At 46.5% G+C, this 22,488-nt stretch overlaps 1 protein-coding gene across 6 annotated transcripts in view; it reads left to right on the top strand.

Moving 5' to 3' along the window:
• Window positions 1-22,488, top strand: part of AFF2 (ALF transcription elongation factor 2) — a 471,048-nt gene that overhangs the window by 423,457 nt on the left and 25,103 nt on the right. For all 6 annotated transcript variants that reach the window (XM_077888758.1, XM_077888756.1, XM_077888755.1 and 3 more), the window contains 6 exons: window positions 7,334-7,493; window positions 9,257-10,264; window positions 11,828-11,949; window positions 15,466-15,685; window positions 20,421-20,710; window positions 21,267-21,330. In XM_077888758.1, the coding sequence (XP_077744884.1) occupies window positions 7,334-7,493; window positions 9,257-10,264; window positions 11,828-11,949; window positions 15,466-15,685; window positions 20,421-20,710; window positions 21,267-21,330 (1,864 nt within the window). The remainder of the gene's footprint in view (window positions 1-7,333; window positions 7,494-9,256; window positions 10,265-11,827; window positions 11,950-15,465; window positions 15,686-20,420; window positions 20,711-21,266; window positions 21,331-22,488) is intronic.

Genomic DNA, 22,488 nt, shown 5'->3' with positions numbered 1-22,488 from the left:
ACTCAGTCCTCTCACAGCCGATGTGATATAGTAGACCCATTTCACAGATGAGGAATTGGAAACCCTATGTTCAAGTGCTTAGCCTGAGGTCACACAATAATAAAGTATCCAAGGTGACATTCAAGAGATTGTCTGATTTCCAATCCCATGTCCTTCCCACTAGATTAAAACTACCTCTTTAAAACCAGTAGGGGAGGGAGCTCGCTTCTATTGGCTAGATGAGATGCTGCTTGATTCATGAGTCTTATTAGCCAATTAGATGTTTAAAATTAAAAAATAAATAGTAGGGGAAACATAGCTGTTTAGATGTGTGAAATAGATTGGAAATGGAGACAGGCCATAGAAGGAAAATAAGACAAGGGCCTGGGGCTGGTCAGTCCCCAAAAGGCTAACCAAGGGGCACCTGGGTGGCTCAGTTGTTAAGTGTCAGACTCATGATTTCAGCTGGAGTCATGACCCCAGGTCCTGAGACTGAGCCCTGTTTTGGTCTCCATACTCAACAGGGAATCTGCTGGATATTCTCTCTCTCTCTCCCTCTCCCTCTGCCCCTTCCCTTCCCACTCTCCTCCCCTCTCTAAAATAAAAAATAAATAAATAAATCTTTGAAAAGAAAAAAAGGCTAACCCAACTGGTTGCAAACCAAATGTGATTATGCAAAGTCATTGCCAAAATCACTCATCAGTATCACCTCATGACTTGAGGGATCATGACTTGAGCCAAAATCAAGAGACAGGCGCATGACCAACTGAGCCACCCAGGTGCCCCAGCTGTAGCATTTTAAAAGTCTTTCCTGATGTTGAGGTGAGATCTTCCTGACTAGATCTCTAGCTCACTAGTACCAGTTTTACCTTGGAAAAAGGAAGTAGGTGTCGATTAGGTAGGGACCAATAAGCAAAAACTGCTGGTGATAGACCAATAGGAGGATCCAGTCATTTTCAGTTTTTTTAAAGATTTTATTTATTCATGAAAGACACACAGAGAGAGGCAGAGACATAGACAGATGGAGAAGCAGGCCGCCTGCAGGGAGCCCAATGCAGAACTCAATCCCAGGACCCCAGGATCACGACCTTAAGGCAGACACTCAATCACTGAGCCACCCAGGTGTCCCTCCTAGGGCCTTCGTGACACAGAGCTCTGGCTCCCAGAGACCCTGTGACTACATGGGGCCACCCAGGTGATCCAGGATCATCTCCCCATCTCAAATCCTGAATATAATCATCTCTGCAAAATATCTTTTGCCACATGAAGTACCATAGTCACAGGTTCTAGGGCTTAGGACATGGACATCCTGGGGGGAATCACTATTTTGCCAAGCCCAGATCTCTTTAGTCAGAGCTTTAAACAATCTCGTGTTCAGGAACTTGCCCATGAAAATGAGTATGAGCGGGTAGGGGTGCATCTCCTTATCACTCCTTACAAATAAGTTGAGCAGATCCCATTTCAAAGACTATGATCAGACAAAAGGGCAGATACCCAGTGTACACATGTTGGACAAAGATTATCTCCTGTGTAGCCCAAATTGTAACTGGACAGTGATTCACTACCCCCGCTCATCAACAGCGTGAGTGCTTTAACACAAAAGACACTCGATCCCAGGTTGCTGGCGATAATACTGGGATGTCAAGCATTTTACTTTCAAACTGTGTTTGGGGACCACCTCAGGGAGGAGGACATGCTGCTGGCAATGCCCTCTCCCAACTCCTTTCCAGATTTCTGTTGCCACCAGGACAACTCTGCCCTTATCTGTTTTCTGTAATTACGCTTCTGCATACACTTTCTATTGGATGAGGGTGCCACATGGATTTTCTGGGGTAAGTAGGATAGATATCAAAACTACTGACTCAAACTAAAAATGGATTCCTCCTACCCCTCTGGCTGGGATAGGTTCAGAGTTCAGAGTATCTGCCTCTAGTAGCCTAGCGTGGTGAGGCAGGGGAATTGTTCCAGTTCCAGAACCCAGAGTTCAGAGAGGAAAATGAAGAAGAGAAGTAAGATCAGCAATAAATGTTGATTCCTTTGCCCCAGGGCCATCCCTTTACAGCCTAATGATGACTTCAAATATGGAAGCATTTCAAATTATCTGGGAGACAGACATTTGATCCCTATAAAACTGCAAAAAGGTAACATTGATGAAATTAGTACAAGTCCTAACTGAAGACAAGGGTTTAGTACAGGACACTCCATCAGACATCTCATGCTACAGGCCTTTGGCACATCCTGAGCCTTGTGAAATGCATTGCCAAGATCAGTAACATTGGGACTTGCTTGTCAGACCCTTCCTGTGTATGTTTCCCACTACGAAGTTGTCATCCATTCTGGAGCCTTTCTCGTTTGATGCCCACACAGCTTGATTGAGCAGAATGGCCAATTCATCATCCCTGTTTATCTCCTGAGAAAGGAATTTACAGTTAAATTAGGATTAGAATCAGCACTGATGCAGATGTTTGGCTTTCTGGAGGCTGTTAATCTGAATTAGTGAAAAGTCTGATTTATAAAATAGCCCTACAGAAATGCAGCGTTAATCCTCTGAGGCTCACACAAGAGCTCTGTGACTGATAAAGTGTTGCCAAGAGCAGGTCATTGCAGAGCTGCCTTAAGGAGCAGATTGGATGGTGCAGACATGTCCCCACACGCTTCCTCTAGGGTCCTAAAGAGCCCCTTATAATCCTTTATACACAATATTTTCATAAGGATCAGAATCTTTGAGCTGGAAAACATGTTAAAGATCACCCGACCCCATTGGGACCCACGATAGGAATCTGTCTTACAATGTTCTCTGTTGCCGGCTACCTGGTCATCTTCAGGTATTGAGCTCAGTGGCCTACAAAGCCTTGGCTTCTTTCTGTGGCCAGTTGTAGATTTTTTTTTAGACAGAGAGTGGGAGGGAGGGGCAGAGGGGAGAGGGAGAGAATCTTAAGCAGGCTCCACGCCCAGTGCAGAGCCCAAAGTGGGGCTTAATTTAATGACCCCTGGGATCATGACTTGAGCCAAAATCAAGAGTCAGGTGCATGACTAACTGAGCCACCCAGGTGCCCCAGCTGTAGCATTTTAAAAGTCTTTCCTGATGTTGAGGTGAGATCTTCCTGACTAGATCTCTAGCTCGCTGGTACCAGTTTTACCTTGGAAAAAGCCCAGAACAAACCCACCCCCTTTCGCTCAAGACAGACCTTCCAGGTTTATTGAAGAAGGGGCCTGGTCAGTGTAAGCATGGAGACACTGTCATGTCTAGAGATGAAGGTGCCTAGACTACCACTCAAAACCCGCCCTTCTCCCCTGGTATGCTGAAGCCTTCCACACCAGGCCAACCGTGCCTGGAACAAGGCTTTGTAAATGCCTCCCAATCTTCTCTCCCACCGGCCTGCTCTTTGATCCTTCCCTAGCCCTGAACTTCTCCCCTAAGGTCTTTGACTTGCCATGCCAGTTCCTTTGCCCTCAGTCTGGCCCCCAACCATGAGGACCTACTAAATGGACTTGGGGTTTCACTACTCAGTGAAGATCATTCGCACTGATGAGCACAACAGCGGATTCTGCTCTCTGAAAAGGTTGAGCTGCTGACCTCGAAGTTGTTATAAATGTGGGCCCTTGGAGAAATTTTATTACATTGGGGTGAAGTCACAGAGTACAATTGTAATATTTACAGACTATGGAGTAGATGGTTTTCATACACCGAATGTCAGTGATTTTTAGTATAACACGTTGTAACCACGAGCCTTCTTTTAAGAAGCAGTTGATTAAACTATGAGTGGATATGGTGCCTGGGAAATTATCCTAATACAGTTCGGTGAGTGAAGAATGTGTAAACTGCACATTCCTCCCTCATCTCCCAGGCAAGAAGGACCCAGTATCACGGGGGCTAGCTTCACTCGTAGCCACTTTTGTATGCATTTGGGAAATAAATTGGCGATGTATGAAAAGAAATGCAGCAGAAGGGGAGGAGGGATTTAACTGGCTAAGCAGCTAACGGTTCACTGTCAAGACCCGGAAGTGAAATATTCTGCTGATTTGCCCACTCGTAAGTTCCACCGTGGCTTCTAGACAAGAATGTGACCCCAAGCCTGTCATCCTCCTGTTGATGTCTGGACTGCTGGGGAAGGCAATGTTTTGGTTTTGCGTTCATTTTCTGTCCCCAGGAGCTGCTGCAGCTGGGTGCAGGGTAAGCCCAGAGAAGCAAGGGTCAGAGAGACTCAAATATGGGCCTCACATCCCTCAGCAGGCTGGGTGCCGCTGGATCCTCCAGCCAGCTCAGGAACAGCAGGTGGATAATAGAGGCAGAGGGAGGTACTGGGGAGAGCAGTTTTGCTTGCATTTTCAACAACTCTTATTCTCTCCCAGGAATGCTGGCTCTACTCCCCCCCAACCACCCCCCACCCCTGCCCCGTTTCCAACTGTGCAGCTGCCCAGAGAAAGCAATTCTTTCTCATTAAGATGCGCATGTCCTTGACCCCCAGCTGGAGTCCTCTTAGTGCCCTCTCTGAATTCAAGTCCATCATCCTCCTTGGCCCCCAGTATCCATGTTCATTGACAGAATACAAAAAGCTGGCGAACCTCTTCCTATTCCTTTTACACACATTTTCCTTAAGGGGTCATTGTCCACATTGACTGGCTGTGGGGTCCTCCTTGAGAACATGGCCATGGATTTAGCTGTAAGAAGTCTTAGGGACAGGGGACCCCTGGGGAGCTCAGTGGTTGAGTGGCTGCCTCTGGCTCAGGGTGTGATCTCAGGGTCCTGGGACTGAGTCTTGCATCGGGCTCCCCACAGGGAAGCTGCTTCTCCCTCTGCCTGTGTCTCTGCCCCTCTCTCTGTCTCGTCTCCACCATGAATAAATAAAAGCTTTAACAGAAAAAAAAAAAAAGAAGTCTTAGGGAAAATAATTTTAGGTCTCATTTTATTGGTCTTGGTTAAGGTCACTGTGACTTTTGAAAGTCTTTATTTTATATCCATATCTGTCTACATTTACATGTACATGTAGTGTCTGTTTTTTGTATGTGGTTTCTGTACATATCCACAATCCCTTAATCACAATTATGAAATTGAGAAAGTCCTGAGAGCTGTCATTTTCTAGAACTTTGAGACAAACTCATTTCATGACAGAACCTGACCTCTTACTGTAGCAGTATTAACGAGTCCTACGAAGGGGTGCTTCCCCAGATCCCACTGGAGGTATATGTTTGTGGTAGATTCATGTTGTTAAAATTAAAAAATCCAAACATCAAAATTCTTCTCCCCTGCAAAGGGCTTTGGATAAGGAACACCTGTGTACAAATGCACACATACAAGTTTCCAGCTAAGCCCATGAAGCTTTATTGTGGTATAGCTGATGAATACGTTTATTCTGGTCAATAAAACGTCTGTGCTTCATGTGTATCACCTCAATGCATTCAGCTTTAAGGGAATAATCCCTGGGATTGTTTTGTTTCTTACAGCAGTTGCTCAAAAATAATCCAGTAAATGGAAACACTATCCAGAAATATTCCAAAGTAAATCTAGACTTGAGTTTGGTAATATTAGAATGAGCGGAGTCTTGCGAGAAGCCAGACATTAATGCACAGATATGAAAAGAAACTAGGAAGCCGCTTTTCACTTGCAAATCATAAATGTGAGTATGAGTTCGATTTTATCTCAGTCCAGCAGCCAGTCAGCTCAGGGCTATGGATGCTCCGTGCCGGACTGGAAACGTTTCTTGGGGGGAATTGAGGCCAAGTTAGCATCATGTCTGGATTGGTCTCATTAAAACTGTTCCCTCCGTCTTTATTTAGTAACCAAAGACAAAAACAATTGATTACATTTAGAGGGCATTTTGCATAAATATGGAATCTTCACTGCCGTTAAGGAGAGACCTGAAAAAGAACGCAGGGAAGGAGAGTGCTGGGTTGTAGGTCCCTGCCCCCCCACCCCCACCCCACCCCCACCCCCCGTTGGGGACACACACGCTTGCACGCACGTGCTCATGCACATACACACACACACACACACACACACACACACACACACGTCTCTGAGTGCACTTTCCCAGGGGATACAGTCCCCTATTTCCTCTGCTTCCCCTAATCTCTTGGTGTATTTGGCAGAGAAATGTACTTTCAGATAGCATTTACTTAGCAGATAGCATTTTAAAATGAGCTTTGCTATATGAAAGAAAATACCTACCTGGGAGATTAAAGGAGCAGTCTTTAGGGAGGGCAAGGCACATGGCATGAAAAGGCTCTCTGCATCGGATAGGGACTTACTAGGGGGCCATGCTGCCTTAAAAGGGAACCTGTTCCTCCCCAAGCAGCAGCTGAGCAGAGCTCCAGCTTAGCAGGCAAGAGCTGTAATGTTGGAGAGAAATAGGCGCTGCTGAGAGAGTGGGGTGGGGGCAGGCAAGGAGTAATGCTCTGTGCTTCCAGAAGCCTTCAGCAAAGGGGTCCTTGGAGACCCTCTTGGTGCCATTTGAAGGTGGGACCACAGGAGGCTGATTTGTCACGGGCACAGGGAGCAAACGATTGGTAAGGAAAACTATAGATTATCAATAAAGACAGACTGGCAAGTGGTGTCAATTTTCAAGTGCCTTTCATGGTCAGCTTTACAGATTTGAAATCAAGCCTTAGACTTGCTTAGTCCTTTATGATCATCCCTCCCAGTAAGAGGTGTTTTCCAAAGGGTTCACAAAAATTGGGGTGAGGGAGGCCAAGAAATGGGACTCTAGTTCCTTCAGGGCTGGGTGCTGGTACTCAGCAGTGAATATGCTTTTCACAGCCCCTGTGCTTGGAGTTCCTAGCTCACTTCTCCGCCTAGGCCTGAGGCAGAAGCAAGCCTCTCTCCCTATGGACTTAGTTTCCTCCACTTAAATGGGGGTTGAATCCCCCCTCCTTGGTGAGAGGAGTGTACTGTGTGTATAGCTGAGATCACAGCCCCGTGACAAACCTCTGGGTTTCTCAACTAAATGGCACCAGAAAGTGAAAACTTACCCTAGCCAAAAAAGCCTGGGATCGTTAAGAATCTAAGGCTGCGCGTGGGTCTGTGGTATGTGCATCTGTGTCCAGAAGGCATGTGCCCTTGGCTTCAGGTTTTCATGTGCAATGTGGGAGGCAGGGCTTTCCCAAGAGGGACGGCAGTGTTGTGGAACCCAAGGAACTTGGCCACACGCAGGCTGGGTTCTAATGAATCATTTGACCTTTGGCCACACCCGGCGCCTCCTGAGCCTCACATTTCCCATCTGTGGAATGGGACGATGTGCTCTGCTCTGCCCGGACCTGACACATCACAGGCCCTTGTGCTGAACGGGGTGGGAGAGGGGCTTGATGTGCTGATTTGAGACGCAGTGAGGCAATGAGTGATGTGATTTTCTTTCAGCCCACTCCTGGCCACACCTCAGCCTCCACCTGCGGTGCCAGCCAGTGGGGCATCTGGCAGCTCCAGTGACTCTGAGAGCAGCTCTGAGTCAGACTCAGACACTGAAAGCAGCACCACCGACAGCGAATCCAATGAGGCGCCTCGTGCGGCCACTCCAGAGGTGAGTGAAGGGACCGGGGGCCTAGAGTGCAATTTGCAGGTCCCCAGGGTGGCCCTCCTGGGCACGTGCGTGTGCGCACAAGCACACACACTTCCAACACAAGAAAAATTTCAAGGAAGTATTTAAGCATCGGATAGCATTTTTCATTTAGCATTTCTAAAACATGTACATGCACAGTCCCTACAAGCAGACATTTCTTGCTGGGTGACTCCCATAGCTCCTCCGAGCCTCCAGCCTCCTCATGTGTAAATCTGGAATAGTGATAACTGAGCTAGCGATTTCTCTTTTGAGAGAACCAGTCAAGACCACCTCGTACTCCATGTCGAAGTGATGAATTGCCACTTGGCAATGAAGACCCAAGAAATGGGATGGCGTTTTCAAATTTCGACTTGCATCCTCCAAATGTATTTGATCATAATTCACTAAAGCATTCAACACGGCTCCCTACAATACCAAAAATATACTTTTGAAATAAAAAACAAGGTGCTATCTTCTCCTCCCATCCTCTGTGAGTCCAGAATAACTCCTCAGCGCCCCCAAGGCTGCACCTCATGGAGCAAGCAGATCCCTCCAGGGTTCCATGCACACTTGTTTGTAATAATCGGAAAGGAATAGTGGAGAATGCAATAGTGCTAATCGGCTGTTAATCGTAGCCAGCACTGCTCGATCACGGGCCCTGGGCCAGGCACTGCGAGATGCTCTTGACTTGCACTTTTTTATTTTTTCCCCATAACACTTCTCTGGGGTCCTTGCGATTAGCATCCCCATTTTATGGATTAGAGAATAAGACTCTGAGAGGTTAATAAAAAACTTTCCCGAGATCTCCCAGGCAGACAGTGGTCAAGCCAGGGCTGAAACCAGTGTCAGTGCACTGGCAGAGCTGGTGCCCCTGATCAACAGCTCCAGCCAACACGATTTCCCCGACCCTGGCCTGCATTGCTTTGTGTGTGCTGGAATCACAGCTACTCAAGTGTTTTTAATTCTCTCACCCTCTGTTGGCTGGTGCCATAAGCCTCAGCTGATTGGCTTTCAAAAGAAGAACAGTTCTAATAAAAATGATGGCTCTTTTAGTTCAACAGGCAGAATTCAGAGTTGGGAATCAAGCACCTGAATGGTACGCCTCATTTCCGTGGCTTAACAGCGGACACTAATGTCTGTGTGCATGTCCCCATAAATTGGTTATTGCCCATACACCGAGGAAAGTGAGGTGGTTTGGGGGAAGTCAAATCTTTTCATCCTTCAGTAAAAATAGAAAAGGCTTGTTCTTTTTGCAGTGAACTACTACATCACACAGGAAAAACTGGCACTTTGGCAGATAGAAAGCCTTTCCTTTTGAATTACACTTGAGGCACACTTACATTGCTTTTCGGGACCCGAGATCATTACCTCTGCCTCCTGGTGAGAGGTTGAGCAATGAGTCCCACCAGAGGATTTGGGAAACAGGTTTCCCTGCCAGGCCTCCATGCCCACCCTCTGGGAAAACTCTCTGTGAATAATTCTTTCCTTCCTGGCCAGAGTGGAGGCTGTTTTCAGAAGAGGAGTGGAAGTTCATTGAAATAAGTAGATTGGGGCTGGTTTACGGGGTATTTGTCTATCTGGATAATTTGATTAATTGAGATTCCGTGTGTGTGTGTGTGCATGCTTCTAAATGTGTGAATGGGCACTTCACATCCACTGCTTTTATCAGCACTCAGTGTACTGAGAGTCCATCCAGATCCTTCCAACATGTGAAATTCCTTCTTGCCGTTGTTTCTCATCTGCAGCCTGAGCCGCCCTCAACTAACAAGTGGCAGTTGGATAAATGGCTTAACAAAGTGACATCCCAGAACAAGTCGTTTATTTGTGGCCAAAATGAAACACCCATGGAGACGCTTTCTGTGCCTCCTCCAATCATCCAGCCAATGGAAGTCCAGGTCAAAGTGAAGACAAACCCCAGCCAGGTCCTGGCTGAACCCAAAGAGAGGCCTCTCCTCAGTCTTATCAGGGAGAAAGCTCGTCCACGGCCTACCCAGAAAACTCCAGAAACAAAGGCTTTGAAGCATAAGTTGTCGACAACCATTGAGACAGCTTCTCAAAGGACAATTGGAAAAAAACAGCCCAAAAAAGTCGAGAAGAATACCAGCATTGATGAGTTTACCTGGCCCAAACCAAATATTACCAGCAGCACCCCCAAAGAAAAAGAAAGTGTGGAGCCTCCTGAGCCACCAAGAGGCCGCAACAAAGCCACTGCCCACAAACCAGTCCCTAGGAAGGAACCGAGGCCAAACATTTCCGTGGCTGCCGAGAAAAAGAAGTATAGAGGGCCTGGCAAGATCGTGCCAAAGTCCCGAGAATTCATCGAAACGGATTCATCCACGTCCGATTCCAACACAGATCAAGAAGAGACCCTGCAGATCAAAGTCCTGCCTCCTTGCACTGCTCCTGGGGGCAATACTGCCAAATCCAAGGAAGCCTGTGGTGCCAGCCTGACCCTTGGCTCCTTAGTCAGCAGCAGCACCAACAACAGTGTAGCCACCAGTAATGAGGAGCCAGCTTTCTCACCCATCCCTGTCATGCAACCCGAGCTTCTGTCCCCTCTGCAAGATCAAGAGAATATGAAAAATCTCTGGGTGAAGATTGACCTTGGCCTGCTGTCTAGAGTACCTGGCCACCACGCACTGCCAGCAGCGCTGGCCAAGCCGGACCACAAGGAGACCGTGTCCAAGCCCAAGCGCCAGAGTGCTGCCGCGGCCACAGAGAAACCCATCCCTAAGGGCAAGCGTAAGCACAAGGTGAGCTGTGCCCCGGGGTTGGCCAAGGGATCACGAGCAGTGGCTCTCAGTTGGCCAAGTTGATCTTGAGCCTCATTTGCAAGGAGGTCAACAGCAATGGTTTGCAGTTTCTGGTGAAGGCAGTGATGCTTTCCATGGGAAATGGAGTACTTGACATGACAGGGAAGGAGGTGTTAGGAATAGTCAGGGTTTGGCAGCCAAAGTGAAGAGTATCCTATATGGCACATGAGGGGTTATGATGTGTAGGAAAGAAGACTGTGGAGACTGTCCCTGGGATCAGTTCCTTAAGCTGCTCCTGCTTCTAGGACTCACGGGGCCACACCCCACAGTCCCCACCCCACACCAGCAGGGCACCCCAGTACTCCCAAGTGCCTCAACATGCCTTTTAATTTGTCCGGACACACGTCAGCATTCTTGCCCCCCAGTTACACTTCGATGCCCTCAGCTCCTAGCAGACGCACAGTCAGCCCAGCCTGCTGGCACCCTGAGCTGTGTGGTTGGCCCGACTTGTGGAAACCTCAGTGCAAGACATTAGGGTCACAAACTATCAGCAGAAGGGCAGGGGTGCCTGGCTGGCTTGGTCAGTAGAGCACACAACGCTCAGTCTTGGCATCATGAGTTCGAGCCCCACATTGGGTACAGAGCTTACTTAAAAACAAAACAGAAAACTCTCATCAGAAGGGGAAATCCAGCATGGCCTCTTCCATTTCAAGTACATTAGTCTCATTTTGTTGTATCTCCAGATCTCAGGGCACTTTTTTGGAGTAACAGCATCTCATGGTGATATTTGGGTAATATTACTTTTAACAGCTGCCAAAGAAGGTCTGGGGCTCCTGCTTCTCACTATTTCCCTGCTCTCAGGGATGACAGTGGTGCAAGCAGAGGCCAAAGCGTACCTTCAGAACCAGCACATGCGAAGGCATGCCTTGCACATGCATTTTTGCCTTGCATGTTGTTGACCCTTTAAGTGACCTTTATATGTAACCCACAAACCCCACACTACTTGCACGCTTTTATGCCGTGTTAGAGTTGCAGTGGGTTTTTTAAAACAGTTTATTTATTTATTTGAGAGAGATAGTGAGAGAGAGCACAAGCAGAGAGAAGGGCAGAGAGAGAAAGAGAGGGAGAAGCAGACTCCCCACTGAGCAGGGAGCCCAACATGGGACTCGATCCCAGGACCCTGGGATCAGGACCTGGGCCAAAGGCAGATGCCTAACCGACTGAGCCACCCAGGTGCCTCAGGGTTACAGTGGTAGTTTCTCTACTACTCATCTGTGGGGGCATGGTTGATGGAAGAAGGGTCTGAAAATGATAGGTTCTCTTTACTTTGGGTAGGAGACTCCTGTGCCCCCCAATCTTTAATCAGAGGTTCACAGCACAGCACAGCTTGCTCAGATGCCAGCTCCTGGGCTGATTGCTTTTCTTTCTGATCAAAGGTGTGCATTTAACTCCCCTAGCTAATCTAGAAGTTAAAATAGAAGCAAACTGTCTACCTTGCTCATGGTTTTTAAATGTTTGCATGTGCCATGTATTTCAAGCTCTATATTTTTCTTCCCATTAAAGCCAACAGAAACTGCAGAGAAAATCCCTGAAAAGAAGCAACGCCTGGAGGAGGCCACCACTATCTGCCTGCTGCCACCCTGCATCTCACCAGCCCCACCCCACAAGCCTCCCAACGCTAAAGAGTGAGTTTTCCCTGTCTTCATATCACCCCCTGATTGCTCAGACCCTTCAGAAATCTCGAAGCCTTTTGGTGGTGGTGGGGTTGGGGGGTTCCTATTTCAGAGGAATGGTAAGGAAGGAAACAAGAGTTGCCCAGCCCATCCTGACAGCTGACCCTGGCCATCAGTCCTGCAAGCATGGGATAAAGGGTGGAGTGCAGGCTGTCAGATTTTGCATGACTCCATGAGCTTTATAGCAAGATTTCTTGACTCCAACTAATGCAGAGGACCAAAATAAGCCAAAGAGAACTTTTAGCACAAAGGGGAGAGTATATGGGGTAAGGGAGTTGAGAAGGGCCAGCGCCCAGCCACACCTGTCACTCAAAGCAGATCACTGGCTTCTGGGCAACTTCCAGTGTGGTTGGTAATGAAAGCAGTCCCTTGGTCTTGACACGATGACCCACTGCTGCTTCCACTTTGGTGCTATTCCTTAACCTCAGTACAGAGCTTGAGGACTAGGAGGTACATCCTGGCCTTGCCAGAGCCCAGGGGAAGGGGCTCTGACCCATTAGAGAAGGCCAAGGAGATGATATGTCTGGGAGTCGTCCTCCCCGAGGGGGTTGTGTGTCAGGGAAAGCTGACTGGGGGTACATTGGTTAGTTCCAACCAGCTGGCACATCCGCTGCCTCTCCCACTTTGCGTAAAGTACCAGAGTCAGGTGGGAGGCCACCCAGGCCCCTCCACACTCACATGGCCCCGGCCTTCCCTGGAGAGGTCCCAGCCTCTGTTGCTACCAAGTGTTGTGACCAAGTTCTTGCATCTTAGAAATACCACTTCATTAACAGTCACATTGGCTACTGGAAGTGTTCCGTCTGGATAATTCTTTCCATAAATTTATTCACTGTTAGAGATTACTTCCATCAAAGACCAGTTCCAGAGCCTATAAGCAGCCCAGAGCACAGAGGCAATGTGGCTAACTGCTGCTGACAGTTGAGCTCCCAGATTCCTGTTTAACATCATTGTTCTAGTACCAGTCCACCGCAGATAAGACATTGGAAATAAATTTTTGGCTTACAGTTTATTTTTTTTTTAATTTTTATTTATTTATGATAGTCACAGAGAGAGAGAGAGGCAAAGACATAGGCAGAGGGAGAAGCAGGCTCCATGCACCGGGAGCCCGATGTGGGACTCGATCCCAGGTCTCCAGGATCGCACCCTGGGCCAAAGGCAGGCGCTAAACCGCTGCGCCACCCAGGGATCCCCTGGCTTACAGTTTAGATCCTTCTTGTTTTTGAGATAAAAGTTAGGAAAAGATCAATTCCCACTGTAGCCCCTTGGGATGATATGGAGACTGAGGCCCTGAGCTACCCCTTCCCCTGATGATCCATAGCTCTTTGTTTAGCGTGTCTATACCCCTGGTATAACTTTGCTTTGAAGCATCCCATCACGTACTCAGAGTTCTCAGAAAGAGTAGTAGTTCTTCCTGTGGGCCAAGCTGATGAGTGAGCCAGGCCTGTGGGGAAGCCTGTTCCTTCCCCAGTGATCTCGCATGGATCACCACAGCCCTCCTCCTTCCCTGGAGGATTGACTAAATGGCATGGCTGTGGTGGCTGTATGTCCCCAGTTCCTGGGCTTTGACCAGTTCAGGCCACCTGATGGCACAGGGAAAAGGCAGGAGGTGTTGCCTCAGCCATCAATGTCCAATGCTGGTCTCTCTTAGCAGCCCAGGAACCTGTCGCTTCTCCCATCTCATGGAAGAGACAAGACCAAGCATTAAGTACACATCTAATAATTTGAATTTGTTCTTCACAAAATGGTGTCTCTAACTCATGGTTTTTGCAGTCTCTCTTCTATTGTAGTCATTAGAAAAGCAGTGTTTACCTAGTAGCATTCCTCATTCAGGAAGGGCCTGGAGCAGATTCTCAGGCTTCTCAAACAAACCTAAGTCCATGGTAAAAAAAATCTCCATAGCTGAGAGAGAATGAAGTGAGGACTAGCCTCTCAGGGCTCTTCTCTTGGAAACCCTCTCCTCAATTGCCATCTAGTCCTTTGTGCCTTGTTGAGCCTCCAAATGAAAACCTTGGAAATTTGTATGAGACAGCATTTGCCTTTCTAAATGAATGTTCTAAACCCAGCAAAGATTGCCATGCCAGATTATGACAGCTGCAGCCCTCCATCATCCAACAGGAGGGCCCTGCTGAGTACACACACACACACACACACACACACACACACACACACTGGTTCTACATGTCAAAGCACTTTTTAAAATCCATTGGCAAATATTTTTCTTAATTAATCTGAACTGATGAAGGTAGTGGCAGAAATAGCTAATGCTTTTAAATATTTTGCTGCTTGAACAAAAATTGATGTAGGGCCATGTTTATGAAACAAAAGATGAAGAAGATGGTGAATGTTATTACAGTGGCAAATTTGGGCAACACAGTGGAAGGGGAACAAGGAGACTGCATTGACTCCCAACATTTCAGGAAATCAGGCCACTGGAATGCTTATTCATCTTTGATTTGTTGCCTTGAGATATTGCAAATCTATATTCCTAGACACTGACTGAAATTGACCAAGAGGAAAACATAAATTCTTGTTGACTTAATTTGCTATTGAAAATTGTAGTCGATAATCATGGAAAGTAAATGGCTGCACAGTGCAACCAGAGTTGTCTAAGAAAAGATTAAAATTCAAGTAATCTTCATTGATTAGGCTAAGACAGTAACTAAAATGAAAATCCATGACCCAATTACCATGTTAAGCAGCTAGCATAAAGTTTTAGTTGTTCTGTTTTATTTGAAGTCTCTGTCTCCTTGATGGTACCCATTTAATGGACAGATAAATCAGTCTGAAAGTGCGGGAGTACTTCCAGGACTACAGATGTCTTGTGACGATATGACAAAATCGTTTTCAAATGGGTTCTGTAAAGTGGAGCGCACCAGCACTCCAGTGGAACAACTTAAGGTCAGGGGCTTCTTACGCATTGGCGTGGCCATAGAGCATTTTGAACAGACAGTTCACAGTGGGTCACAGACGTATTCAGTGTGTCACTGATAGCTGAGAAATGTACAAGTGTAATATTTCTTAAGAAAATATCCCTCCACTAATTGTTTATTGTACCATTTACTGTGTGATTAGGCAGTAAAGTCCTAGGGCAAAATAAGTAGGGACCGTCCTAAAAAAATTGACAGGATTAAAGTCTGCATTGGATTTTCCATAAAAATCTAATTAAGAGGAATCTTGAAAGGTTGCATGTATCACACCGTAGCACCCTCCATTAGACGTCTACATGTACCATGGAGTTCTGCTTCAAAGACATGTGTTTATTCTTGGATACATATATTTGCATTTGTTTATAGCAATATTTTTCTATCAGTATCTCTGTCAACGTGTGTTTTTATATATACTCTTCACCATAGGTAAAGGACCATCAACTAAAATAGTGCTTAAGCTGAGAAAGTACTAGCATCATGGGGAGAAAAGCATGAGGGGGAGGGAAAACTTTGTGACACTCTACACTTTTTGTTTACACAGAAACAATTCATCCAGGAGAGCGAATAGAAGGAAAGAAGAAAAGCTGTTTCCTCCTCCACTTTCCCCACTGCCAGAGGACCCTCCACGCCGCAGAAACAGTGGCAGCAATGGCCCCTTTGGTCAAGACAAAAACATCCCCATTGTTGGACATATCACCTCTACCAAACCTAAGAGGAATGAAGGCAAATTCTGTGCTACTTTCAAAGGGATATCCGTAAATGTAAGCATCTCAGAAGAAATATTATAATCATCAGGTAGAGACGAGTTGACCCAGCTTGTCTAACTGGATGTGACTGCAAGGGGCTGAGAGGAAGAGGCAGAGAGAAAAGTATACAGAAATATACAAATTCTGCATCATTTCAAACCTTGATTATTCTAACATAGGATGAATTTTTCATCCAGATTATTATGTCGAGACTCAGGGCTTTGGACATCCTTTGGTCCAATATTTTCATATCTCGATAGTGGGGACACTTCCAAAATAGTGATCACAACATTGGGCCCAGTGTGCAGGCACTGATCATTTAGTGAATGAAAGAACAAATGGATGGGGTGGGGTTGCCTAAGGTCACTGAATTGGGGCTGGAACTCCCAGATGCATCTTCCCACCACCCAGCTTAGCAGGTGTGAATGGAGTTCAAAATAGTGACTCAAAAGGCTGGAATTTAAAAGATAAATCTGTTGCTAAAAACCACACAACTGTGGTTCTAATCTCAACTAGAGAATTACCCAGCCCTTTGGATTTTCTGCACTGCTGCACCATTAGCATAGAAAAATGAGACTTTGTATCACTTTCCACATTCGCTTGATCTTTCCATCTGTCTCAGGTATAGGTACCTGAAGCACAGAAGCCACAAACCAAGTGTCGCCAGTGAATATTAATGGCAAATACATCTGCTTTTCCATGTAAATGCATCTATGTGCAGATGTAGCATCCATATGCATCTGGTCTCCTTTAAGTCTAATATAAAAGAGCAAATATGTGAAAATCAATGAGCTTTTGAATGTCTTGAGGCCAACCTGGTAGACTCTGAACCAAGAGTGCCAATTTGCCACTCCATAAAAAGCCATGAGGCCTCTGAGCTTGAAGGACTCCAAGGGGGAGTCCTCCATCATCTGAAATGACTGGCATGGCATGCATATCTAGGCAAATTTCATCACTGGTATAGAGAAATTGTACTATTATAAAATAGTCATTTTCCATACAAAATTGTGTGTATGCATGTGAGCGTGTGTGCGCCCACATAATATTTGCATTCACATTTAAAAATGCTGACTTTGTTAGAAATTAAACCATCTATTCTAAACAGTAATTATACTATCAATCCCATTTTTCATACTGAATGTAATTAATACTGTAAACTCCAATGGGGGCTCTTTTCTACCACGAGCTTTGGGAGGGCATATGCCATACCTAGGCAATTCTCTGTACAGTGCCTGGTACATTGGCACAAAGAATTAGATGCTTAATACAGTTGTGATCATGACAGTGGGAATGCTTAAAAGAATCTGCAAAGTCATTTCTACAAGAGCTAAAAGCTGCTAGGGAAACCCAATAAATACAGTTACATCTGCACCTAGAAAGGGATTGTCCTTCTTAAGGAAATCACTGGAATCTTCCATGAGAAGTCATGACTGACTTCCCATTGCCCCTTCTTTGGCCACTTCTTCTTTTCATAAATGGCTTGGAAGCTGGAAGATGAGTACATTTTTGGCCTAGCTTGGGAGTTAAGAGACTTGGTGCACGGTGCTAAAACTGCAGCAGGTTTTCTGTGGCCTTGGGCAAATTAGGAAACCTCTCCGAGTCCATAAACTGAGTGGATTTGACTAGATGATTGATAAGGCTTTTTCCACCTCCCAAAGTGTTTTCAATCTTGTGTTCTCAGTGTCTTCTGTATTCTACTTTTGCATGAAGTCTTGTCTTTTGACCCAGTGGTTGGCTGAGCATGGACAGAGGACATGTTCATATAACTTGCATGATCATGGTTGCAGTCAGACTCACCAGGGATGACATGAGTGTTATGTGCACAGTGGATGCAGTACTTCAGAGTCCTTGACATGTATCTTGACCATAGAGATGAGTGTGACCGTCTGGGGCTGACTCCACTGTTTGGTCTGAGCCATCTGACTTTGGCAGTAGAAACATGGAGCTGGCTTGGGAGTTTTAGAAACCTTCGATGTTTTTATGAGTTTGGGTCAAATAAAATCCATGCTGATTTGTCAACTGTTTTCTCCCTGTCCATCATAACGATTTTTAGATGTGTTAGCCTCTCACCACCTTTCTCTCAGTGATAAGAATTTCTGATAATCAGAAGATCCAGGATCAAGGAGAAAAGATAGACTTTTGTGGATGTAAGAAATGGTCACATTTGGCTGCTGTTTTTAAACTGACCCTTTTGGGATCCCTGGGTGGCACAGCGGTTTGGCGCCTGCCTTTGGCCCAGGGCGCGATCCTGGAGACCCGGGATCGAATCCCACGTCGGGCTCCCGGTGCATGGAGCCTGCTTCTCCCTCTGCCTGTGTCTCTGCGCCTCTCTCTCTCTGTGACTATCATAAATAAATAAAAATTAAAAAAAAATAAACTGACCCTTTTGATGAAGGCAGGTATAAGTGCATGCACTCAGCAAATTACTGGGAGCATGAGGCTGTGGGGCAGGGGGATGGGGTGAGGTAGTGAAGTCATAAATCAGAGATGGCTCCCGTGTTCAGAGAGCTCTCAATCGAAGGTCAGCAATGAGACATGTGCTCAAAAAAACCCACAATATAAAATGGCTGCTGATTGGTGTTATGGAGAGGGATTGAGACAGATTTCAGATCTCTAAAGGGACCAAGGGGAATTAAAGCACTTCCGGCTGTAAACATGAGGTGGCTTTCTTGGACGAGAAGGCAATTTGTTGATCTGGGCCTCAGTAGATGAGTCCAGTTCAGAAATGAATGAGGTGGTTAAACAAAATGTGATCTGTCCATACAATGGAATATCATTCAGCTTTGAAACGGAAGGAAATTCTGACCCCTTGCTACAACACGGATGAACCTTAAAAACTTGATGATGAGTAAAATACGCCAGTCGTGTGCATTTTACCACAATTCTTTTTTTAATTAAAAAGTAGAGAAAATTATCACGAGGCGAAAAAAGAAAAGCCATGAAGGGGAAGTTCTTTCAACTCTAAGACCCCACATGAACCAAAGCAAGAAAGTGAAGAAAGTGGAGTGTGTTCAGTTTGGGGGAAGGCCCATGGGAATGAGTAGTGGGAGATAAAGTGGAAAGCTGATGCCAGACCAGAGAGGACCTTAGAGGCCAGCAAAGAGCTCAGCCTCGGGTTTGTGTTTGGTTGCAAGGTGGTGAGATGCATGGAGCTTTGTGTAAGAAGCTCAGGCTGGCCGGCAGCAGATTGAGAGTGGATTGGGAAAGCTAGCTCAGAGGTCGGGGGACCAGTCCCGAGGTTGATGGTCTCAGGCAGAAGCCACAAGGATCTGCACTTGGAGGCTTCAAAGGAGGAAGAGACAGATCTGAGAAATAGTGGGAAGATGCAATGAATAGGACTCTGTAATTGATTGGATAAGGGTAATGGAGAGGAAGAAATTCAAGATGAAATAAAGCAGTAAAATTCACTTTATTTTGATGCTCTTTTCAAAAGAGTTTTAGGAACATTATCATTTTTTTTTGACATGGAGGAATTTACAGAACTTCAATACACAGAGCTGATTAGAGCAGCTCAGATGGAAGGCAAGGTGGGGAGTACACTGGTTCCAATGCTCCTAGCCCGGGGATGACCACAGCCCCCTTACTGACATGGAGAAACCCAGCCTCAGGGATGGGGAAGACCATCCTGCCATTAACAGAAAGAGGAAACTGATTTAGTTATCAATTTGATTTCAGGGCAATTTAAGGTGTTAATGTGCCATCTTGGTGATAATGATCCAGCGGTGATCACCGCACATCTGGGGCTTTAGAGAGAGGGTAAGATTGAGGTTTCCATTTGGCAGTGATCTGTGTATTGTCAGATCTGCGCCAACAGATACAGGATCAGCAGATCCTGTCAAGGTCAAGAAAGAAGAGATCTGAGGAATGAACCTCAGGAGATACCAACCTTAGGGAGATACCAACTCAGAAGAGCAGAAGGAGGAGGAGGCGCAGTGGCAAGCATGATCAGAGGTAGAACAATCAGGATCACCCCACTGTTGCCAGGTGGGGAGGGCGGAGTCTACCATGTGAACACAGCCCGTGGTCTCCTGACACACACTGTCACAGAAGTACAGATCTTGCCACCTACTTTTTTCATCTGGAGTCCATTCTTCCCATGGCAATGACAGTTCGAGTGAACCCCAGAAGCCTCTTCCCCCATTTGGTCTTTGATCTGGTCAAAATGAGCTTTTATCATCCCAAGACTTCAAAATGAGGAGGCACTCATGTAATGTTCACATGGCCAGACTTCAGTCAAGGCCTCAAAGAACAAAAGGGCAGCTTCAGCCTTGCTTCCAGGGTATAAGGCCTGGTTTGCTGCACTGGATTTGATATTTTGCAGAGTGACTGGAGTATTTTATTTACCCTAGTGAAAGTTTCTGTTCCCTTGTCAAAAATATAGATATCAGGGTTACCTCTCTCTCTCTCTCCCTCTCTCTCTCTCTCATATGCTCACTCTTGCCCTGTCTTCTCTCTCCTTCCTCCTATGTCTTTCCCTCCTCTCCCCACCTACATCTCCTGCCAGATTTGCCAATGGTTGTCTTCATGGGATCATGAGGCTTATGTAATCATAGCACCTGACTAGCTTGGTGATTGGTGTCATCACAGAACAAAAGCTGGTGATATACCAGGGTCACCTGTTTATTCTCAAGCTGTATGCATTGTTTTCTTTCTCTTGCCTTGTTTCCTAATGTGCTCAGCATCCAAAGTATATATGAAAAGATGTTCCAAGAGGCTGGACCTTATGGCAACTGTTTGTCCTTTTTCCCAGGATGGAGACACTCCAAAAAAGACAGCCTCTGCCACCGTCACGGTCACCAACACTGCTATTGCCACTGTCACTGCTACTGCCATTGTCACCGCCACTGTCACGGCCACTGCAACTACCACTGCCACAGCCACTACCACGACCACTACCACAACCATTTCCACCATCACCTCTACCATCACTACTGGCCTCATGGACAGCAGTCACCTGGAGATGGCATCCTGGGCGGCCCTGCCTCTTCTGTCCAGTAGCACTGCCAACGTCCGGAGACCCAAGCTAACCTTTGATGACTCGTATGTTGTCCCCAGATTATCATGGGCACGGTGTGAGAGTGGGGAATGGGGGTGGGTGCAGGCAGTCTGGTTTTTCTAGCACTGTGCACATGCCACTCAGAGTAAAACTCAGTGGCAACTCCTCCTCCCTACGCACCTCTGTCCCCACCAAGACATGTCTTTTGGTCCATTGTAGTCATGAAGATCTTTGACCATTTCCAAAGACAGGTGCTTCATTCTAGGTCGCTTTGTCCCCCTTTCTTATCTGTGTCCTCAGATTGGAGAGTGTGCTAGCAGCAGCTCAGTTCATTGGGGTCCACTGAATATTTGCACAGTGGAATGGTTGGGTTGGAGGGGGCACTTATTAATCCCAATGGGCCATCATGTACTTCACATCCCACTGCCAGGCTTCTTTTGAGGTTGGTGATTCTATGAATGATTGCACTCACCTAGCCTTTCGAAGGCTCTATATTAGGATGGATTTCAAGCAAAACCACTTGTGGCTCTTCATTCTTTCAGTGAATAGATGAGATGCTGGTTGTTGAAAGAGCCCGTTTTTGTTTTTTTTTTTCTTTAGGGTTCACAACGCTGATTATTACATGCAAGAGGCAAAGAAGCTCAAGCACAAAGCTGATGCGCTGGTAGGTTTTCCCTCTCATAGTGTTCCTCCCATTGTGTTGTTGTGCTCTGAAGGGAAACAGAGCTAGCTGACTTTACAAATGGGTCAAACTTCCTCATTGCTACTCCGACATAGGGAGATTGGGGCTAGTTAATTCCTTACCCCAGAGTTCCCAAGTTCTTGCCATATACCGTTGTTGGCTTTCACATGAATCTGAAATGACTTTTGAAACCACCCTGGAGCAAGTGGGAACTCCCACTGGTTCCAATAAATCAGGACTGGTATGGGCAGAGAGCAGGTTGTGGGGAGCTGGTCAAGTGGCCCCCAAAATTGGCTTGGGGAAACCCAGACTTGTAGAAAACAAACACAGCCCCGTGCTGCATTGATGACATGTTTCTAGGCCAAGGCCTGTAGCCAGGCTAGGCCCCTACACAGACAAGGGAAGTTCTGTCATCTGGAGTTCTGAGGATGCATGGACCCTGCTGCCTCTGAGGGTCTTGGCCACTGGGATCAATGATGAGCTCAGCATATGGAATTATCTTGATTGCTCCTCCTAACTGGGGGTCTCAACCACATGTTATAATTACTTGGGAGGGCTTTAAAACAAACCTGATCCCCAAGCCATACCCCAGACAAATGGACTGAAAATTTCTGAGACGGGGGCCCAGACATGGATATTTACACTCTTTGCTGCCCTGGAGAGGACACTGGCTCAGTTCAGAGTACTCACCTTTGAGTGAACCCGAGCACAATTAGAGGTATTAGTCCAACTCCATTATTAAAAAAAAAAAAAAACAGAAACAACAGCAACAACAAAAACAGTATCCTCCATCATGGCAGTGTGTCCATCCAAGACTTAGCTGACCCACGGTGTTTGACACCGGTGTGGGGCTGTGCTCGAGTACCACAACAGCCCCTGCACTATGACTCATGTCCCCATCAACTATGTCTGTTGCTTCCCTACTTTCTGTCATATTCTCACCATGGTCCAGATTGCTCTGGTATGGTCTACAGCTAACCTTTCTGTGGTATAAACTGGCCTTTGAAAGCTATTGTCCCCTGCTCCTGCAGACAAAAATGACAAGGCAGACTAGGTGCCTGCTCCCCTAGAGATGCTGGGGAGACTGCCTGGGTGCATCGTCTGGGCAGCCAGAGATTTGGAAGGCACTGGGTGGCAGTG

Source organism: Canis aureus, chromosome X, assembly GCF_053574225.1.
Source record: "Canis aureus isolate CA01 chromosome X, VMU_Caureus_v.1.0, whole genome shotgun sequence".
Lineage (NCBI taxonomy): Eukaryota > Metazoa > Chordata > Mammalia > Carnivora > Canidae > Canis > Canis aureus.
The sequence above is the reverse complement of the archived record's forward strand: the minus strand, read 5'-3'. Positions and strand labels throughout refer to the sequence as shown.